The 6,965-nt window shown below is 42.2% G+C and overlaps 1 protein-coding gene across 1 annotated transcript in view; it reads left to right on the plus strand.

Annotated features, from left to right (window-relative positions):
• LOC105521090 (probable ATP-dependent RNA helicase DDX46) overlaps positions 1-4,987 on the plus strand; it is a gene marked incomplete at both ends in the record, with an annotated part of 6,382 nt that extends 1,395 nt beyond the window's left edge. The window contains 2 exons of the mRNA XM_011955126.1: positions 3,769-3,944; positions 4,866-4,987. Of these exons, the coding sequence (XP_011810516.1) occupies positions 3,769-3,944; positions 4,866-4,987 (298 nt within the window). The remainder of the gene's footprint in view (positions 1-3,768; positions 3,945-4,865) is intronic.
• Positions 4,988-6,965: the final 1,978 nt, after the last annotated feature.

Here is a 6,965-nt window from a genome sequence, read left to right on the forward strand (position 1 = left end):
GATCTCCTGACCTCGTGATCCGCCCGTCTCGGCCTCCCAAAGTGCTGGGATTACAGGCTTGAGCCACCGCGCCCGGCCAGGAACACATTTTAAAGGTGGTAGAAAGTTTTCTGAAGAAGAGCATTGTGAATTGTCAGTAGGCTGTAGTTGCCAAAAAATAAATAAAAAAGGATTATAAGAGACCACAGTAATGGAAATGTGCATGGAAAAGGGATAAGGCAAATGTCATATTTAGCCTTTTCAGTTTATCCATGTACTCTCCAAAAATTTATTGCCTGTTTTATGATAGTGCATGTGTTGTGTTTAGATTTAAGGACTGCATTCTAAATGAGATGTAAATAGAAGAACACAGAAGAAGCAGGATTATGGTAATGCTTAAGCCATATGAGAAATAGTTAAAATGATATTCAGCTTTGGACAGGGCATAGTGGCTCATGCCTTTAATCCCAGCACTTTGGGAAGCCGAGGCAGGCAGAACACTTGAAGTCAGGAGATCAGACTAGCCTGGCCAACATGGTGAAACCCTGTCTCTACTAAAAATACAAAAATTAGCTGGACATGGTGATGGACGCCTGTAATCCCAGCTACTCGGGAGGCTGAGGCAAGAGACTCACATGAACCTGGGAGGCACAGGGTGCAGTGAGCCAAGATCGCGTTACTGCACTTAAACCTGGGCGACAGAGCTAGACTTCGTCTCAAAAAGTGATAATATAAATAATAATAATAATCAGCTTTAAGTAGAAGATATGATAGCATCCTTTAACTCTGAACAAGTGTCACATGAAAGCAGCATTGAATTTATTTTTTTGGTCCCAAGGAGTACAAATGGGATCCAGTGGGGAAGTCATATGGAGTTTGATCTGAGTTTAGTTTGAGGAAGGACTCGATAAACATTATTTGGAGATGAAACATTGCTTCGTGAGGAAGCGGGGACTGATATGATACTGAATATCTGTTTCTTCCAGGTATTCAAGCAGAGGCAAGGGGTCTGTTTGTGGAAAGAGAGTAAAGAGAATTGAAGTATCAGATGGAACAGAGTCACGTGCCCAGTCATGTGAAATCTTAGATTTTATTATAATGCTTTAAGTAGATAAGAGTGATTGATAGGGACCTTCTGGTGAACCAAGTTCTTATAGAGTGAGTTCAAAACAACTTTTTCCATTGAAAGGCAAAGTATGAATCATTCCTTGCCATAAATACATACAGATACATAAGTACATATAAACAAAATAAATGATTAATTCCGCATTCTCTCATGTATTTGTGTCTGTGTGTGTCCTTATGTACATGTATGTGCTTATGTACATGTATGTGCTTATATACATGTATATAAGTACATGAGAGAGAAATGCTGAATAATTGTTGATAACTGAAAACCTGCTGGAGGCTGGGCATGGTGATGTATGCTTATGAACTCTGCAGTTTGGGAGGCCAAGGCAGGTGGATTGCTTGAGTTCAGGAGTTCAAGACAAGCAGGGGCAACATGGCGAAACCTCATCTCTACAAAAATACATAAAAATTAGCTGGATGTGGGAGCATGCGCCTATAGTCCCAGCCACTCAGGAGGCTGAAGTAGCAGGATTGCTTGAGCCTGGGAGATAGAGGCTGTGGTGAATCAGCGTAATGTCTCTGTACTCCAGCCTGGGTTACAGAGTGAGACCGTGTCTCAAGAAAAAAGAGGAAAATTTCTATTTAGTTTGTGATTATTTTGTGAGCTTCATAGATCAAAGCTGCACACTGACTTCTGCCTAGAGAAGAGTTGGCAAGCAGTAGTGTGCTTCCAGGCATGATTATATACTGAAGAAAATAGTGAGAATTGGGAATTATTTTTATTTATTTATTTATTTTGAGACAGAGTTTCACTCTGTAGCCCAGGCTGAAGTGCAGTGGCTCACTGCAACCTCCACCTTCCAGGTTCAAGCGGTTCTCCTGCCTCATCCTCCTGAGTAGCTGGGATTATAGGCGTATGCCACCACGCCTGATTAATTTTTGTGTTTTTAGTAGAGACAGGGTTTCACCATGTTGGCCAGGTTGGCCTCTAACTCCTGAGCTCAAGTGATCCTCCTGCCTTGACCTCCCAAAGTGCTGGGATTTCAGGCCTGAGTCACCACTCCCAGCCTGAAAATTGGACATTTGAATCTAGTAATGTGGTAACTTGGGAATCAGATTCTCCCCTTTCCCTAGGGTTTACTGTTTCTTATTACTGTTATTGTTCATTATTTTTGTATTTGGTTGTCGTAGGTGATCTGTGGCTAGGATTGCCCTGAGGTGTACTCTTTTTTTTTTTTTTTTTTAGACAGAGTCTCGCTTTGTCACCAGGCTGGAGTGCAGTGATGCATTCCCGGCTCACTGCAACCTCCACCTCCCAGGTTCGAGCTTCAAGCGATTCTCCTGGCTCAGTCCCCCAAGTAGCTGAGATTACAGGAATGCACCACTGCGCCTGGCTAATTTTTGTATTTTTTGTAGAGACGGGGTTTCACCGTGTTGACTAGGATGGTCTTGATGTCTTGACCTCATGATCCACCCGCCTCAGCCTCCCAAAGTTCTGGGATTACAGGCATGAGCCAGAACTTAATGTTTTTTAGTATATTTTTATAGGTGTGCAACCATTACAATAGTCTAAGTTTTGAAAAAGTTTTTTGAATTTTTTTTTTGTTTTTTGATTTTATTTATTTATTTTTTTGAGACAGAGTCTCACTCTGTTGCCCAGGCTGGAGTGCAGTGGCGTGATCTCGGCTCACCGCAACCTCTGCCTCCTGGGTTCGAATGATTCTCCTGCCTCAGCCTCCCAGGTAGCTGGGACTACAGGTGTTTGCCACACCACGCCTGGCTAATTTTTGTATTTTTAGTAGAGACAGGGTTTCACCATGTCAGGCTGGTCTCAAACTCCTGACCTCGTGATCCGTCCGCCTCGGCCTCCCAAAGTGCTGGGATTACAGGTATGAGCCACCGTGCCCAACCTTTTTTTTTTTTTGAGACAGAATTTCACTCTTGTTGCCCAGGCTGGAGTGCATTGGCTCTATCTTGCTCAGCGCAACCTCCGTCTCTCGGGTTCAAGCGATTCTTTTGCCTCAGCCTCCCAAGTAGGTGGGATTACAGGCATGTGCCACCACGCCTGGCTCATTTTGTGTTTTTAGTAGATACAGGGTTTCTCCATTTTGGTGAGGGTGGTCTCGAACTCTCTACCTCAGATGATCCACCCGCCACGGCCTCTGAAAGTGCTGGGATTACAGCATGAACCACCAAGCGTGGCCCCCTTTTTTTTTTTTTTTTAAGAGATGGGGTGTCACTATGTTGACCAGGCTGGTCTTGAACTGCTCTCTCCAAATGATTCTCCCATGTCAGCCTCCCAGAATGCTGGGATTTAAGTCACGAACCACTGCACCCTGCCTAATTTTTAAATTTTTCATTATCCCAAAAAGAAACTTTTGTCCATTAGTAGTCAGTCTTCTCCCCTCTCCCCACCCCTGGGCAACCATTAATCTACTTTTTGTCTCTAGCATAGATTTGGCTATTCCTAACATTTCATGTAAATGGGATCAAACAATATATAGTCTTTAGTGACTGACCTTTTTCACTTTACATAATGTTGTCAAGGTTAGTCCATATTGTAGAATGTGTTAGTACTTCATTCCTTTTTATTGCCAAATAGTATTTTATTGTATGAATATATACAGCCTTTTGGAAGTTTATTTTTATGGGAACACATGGGACCTCTTTGGGGCCCAGCAATCTCAATTCTTACCTTCCTTTGGTTTTCTTTTTAAGGCATGGCTATGAAAAGCCCACACCCATCCAAACCCAAGCTATTCCTGCTATAATGTCTGGACGAGATTTGATTGGCATTGCCAAAACAGGAAGTGGAAAGACCATTGCTTTTCTGTTGCCCATGTTTAGACACATCATGGATCAGAGGTCATTAGAAGAAGGAGAGGGGCCAATAGGTACAGTTATTTTCATTAAACTGTTTTTCAAATAACAGCTTTGTTGTCAAAGAGAAAGACCTTATAGTTTATAATGTTCTTAATTATGACAGTGAAGATGTCTTTATGTGCATTTTCTTTATCAATTTGGCACTTTGGGGCTGATTTCCCCTTACCAGCAGGTGGAGTGAGAATCTTCAGAGCTCTGGAGTGACATCTCAGAAGTACAAAAACAGCCCCTCCTGGCACAGCTCAGTTTTTAAACTCTGACTTGGCAGGTAGACTCCTCGTGCATCTATCTGTTTATTTATATTGAGGTTTGTTAGCCCAGTATCAGTGGATATACAAAGGCAACATGGAAGATACTAGGGAAACATATTTTCCTAGGTAGTTTTTGGCCTTAACGGGCTATAATGCCAGCATTTCATTCAAGATTAGTTGTTTAGATTCTAGTTTCTTGATCATCTTGGCAGAGATAACTCTTGCAAAGTTGAATAGGGTTTTGGAAAGTTGTTCAGCTTTTCTCTCAGGAACACGGGGCATAGTATATCTCTCCTCTGTCTGTGCCCCTCAGACCAAAGTTGTTTCTGGAAGCAGCAGTATGGCTTCTGTGGCACAGTGAGTCACTTGATTTTCTTTGTTCTGTGATTTGCATTAGAAAACTATTTGCGTTCTATTGAACCAAGTATTTATTTTCCTGAGGGTTGGATGAGTCATTTAACTGTCATTTATCTTCTTTTAGCATGTTTTTAAACTCTGCTTATACTTATCCTTCCGCACAACCTTTGCTGTTATACAACTTTTGAAATAGTTTTCAGAGATGCATAACAAAAAAAAATAGGTGAAGCAATCTGAACTTTATTGTAGAGGTGAAATTGAATACTTTAAAGCATAGCCTTAAGAATTTTGGTGGTTAGGCTACTGATGTATTTATCTTTCCAGCTGTCATCATGACTCCAACTCGAGAACTGGCTTTACAGATTACTAAAGAGTGTAAGAAGTTTTCCAAGACTTTGGGACTTAGAGTGGTCTGTGTTTATGGAGGAACAGGAATCAGTGAGCAGGTAGTTACATAAGAAACATTCATGTTTTCTATTCTTTTCTCAAGTTAGAAGATTCAATAAAATAAAAGAGTGACTTTTACTTTTAGTTTTTTGAATAGTGATTGCTTCTAAAATCATTTTTAAAATGAGGTATAAAAATAATAGTAAGAATTAGTTATTTCATGCAGGATGAATACCTTCGGAGAAGTAATGTACAGCATGGTGACCAGTTAATATTATATTGTATGCTGAAGAATTTGCTAAGCCAGTAGATCTCACACCATGTTCTTTTTTTTTTTTTTCGTTTTGGGGTGGCGTCTCGCCCTGTCACCCAGGCTGGAGTGCAGTGGCGCGATCTTGTCTCACTGCAACCTCTGCCTCCCTGGTTCAAGCGATTCTCCTACCTCAGCCTCCCAAGTTGCTGGGACTACAGGCGCCCGCTACCTTGCCTGGCTAATTTTTGTATTTTTAGTAGAGATGGGGTTTCACCATATTGGCCAGATTGGTCTTGAACTCCTGACTTCAAGTGATCCTCCTGCCTCGGCCTCCCAAAGTGCTGGGATTATAGGCGTGAGCCACCGCGCCCAACCGATCTTAAATGTTCCTACCACAAAAGAAAATATTGGTAACTGTGTAAGGGGATATGTTAGCTTGATTGTGGTCATCATTTCAGAGTGTATATGTATATCAAACATGTTGTACACCTTAAATATGTATAATTTTTGTTAATGGACCCAATATAGTTGTGACAAAAAAGAATATGTTAATGCTATATTAGAATTTTTGAGTCATTTTTACATAGATTATCCCTCCTCCCTCTTCCCCTGCCTGAGAAGGCAGATTTTTTTTTATTTTACATATGAGGAAATATTCAGAAAGAGTTATTAAGTTGACCAATTAGGTTAATACGTTCTAGAGTTTGTTCTGGAACCTAGGTCTCTGATCTCTGAGCATTTATTTTCTATAATCTATGCTGACGTCTTTAAAAAGTGACGGTGGCCAGGCACAGTGGCTCTCGCCTGTAATCCCAGCACTTTGGGAAGCCAAGGCGGGTGGATCATGAGATCAGAAGCTCAAGACCAGCCTAGCCAACATGGCAAGACCCCCAGTCTCTACTAAAAACACAGAAATTAGCCTGGCGTGGTGGCGTGTGCCTGTAATATCAGCTACTTGGGAGGTTGAGGCAGGAGAATCACTTGAACCTGGGAGGCGGATGTTGCGGTAAGCTGAGAGCACGCCACTGTGCTCCAGCCTGGGAGACAGCAAGACTCCATCTTGGGGGGGGGAAGTGATGGTGATTACTGGGATGCATTAATATCAGAGGTGTTTTCTTCTTCTTCTTTTTTTTTTGGTTCTGTTTTATTTGAGACAGCATCTTGCTCTGTTGTCCAGGCTGGAGTGCAGTGGTGTGACCTTGGCTCACTGCGTCCATGACCTCCTGCGCTCAAGCAGTCCTTCCTCCTCAGCCTCCTGAGTGGCTGGGACCAGAGACGCATGCCACCACACCCGGCTAATTTTTGTATTTTTTTGTAGAGATGAGGTTTTGCCGTGTTGCCCAGGCTGGTCTTGAATTCCTGGGCTCAAGCTATCTGCTTGCCTCGGCTTCCCTTGTGAGCCACTATGACCAGCCCTTCAGCTGTCTTCTAAAGAATGAAATAGTTTTCAGATATTTTGCTTGAGTAGAAGGCGGCAAAAAAGTAGGTTCTGTGATTGGATAAGTTTTGGAAATGTTGGAGTATAAAAAGTTAAAACTGGTTTCTTTCCTGTAAGACTTCTTAGTTCTTAATAAGCTAATGTGTATCGTGTTGCTAGATAAATGGGATAAATTAAGTGTCGTTTTCTGAACTTAACTACAAAACTGTTTCTTTTTTTTTTTTTTTTTGAGACGGAGTCTTGCTCTGTCACCCAGGCTGGGGTGCAGTGGCCAGATCTCAGCTCACTGCAAGCTCCGCCTCCCGGGTTCACGCCATTCTCCTGCCTCAGCCTCCCGAGTAGCTGG

The sequence above is a fragment of the Colobus angolensis genome, unplaced genomic scaffold (genome assembly GCF_000951035.1).
Source record: "Colobus angolensis palliatus isolate OR3802 unplaced genomic scaffold, Cang.pa_1.0 Scaffold3954, whole genome shotgun sequence".
Classification (NCBI taxonomy): domain Eukaryota; kingdom Metazoa; phylum Chordata; class Mammalia; order Primates; family Cercopithecidae; genus Colobus; species Colobus angolensis.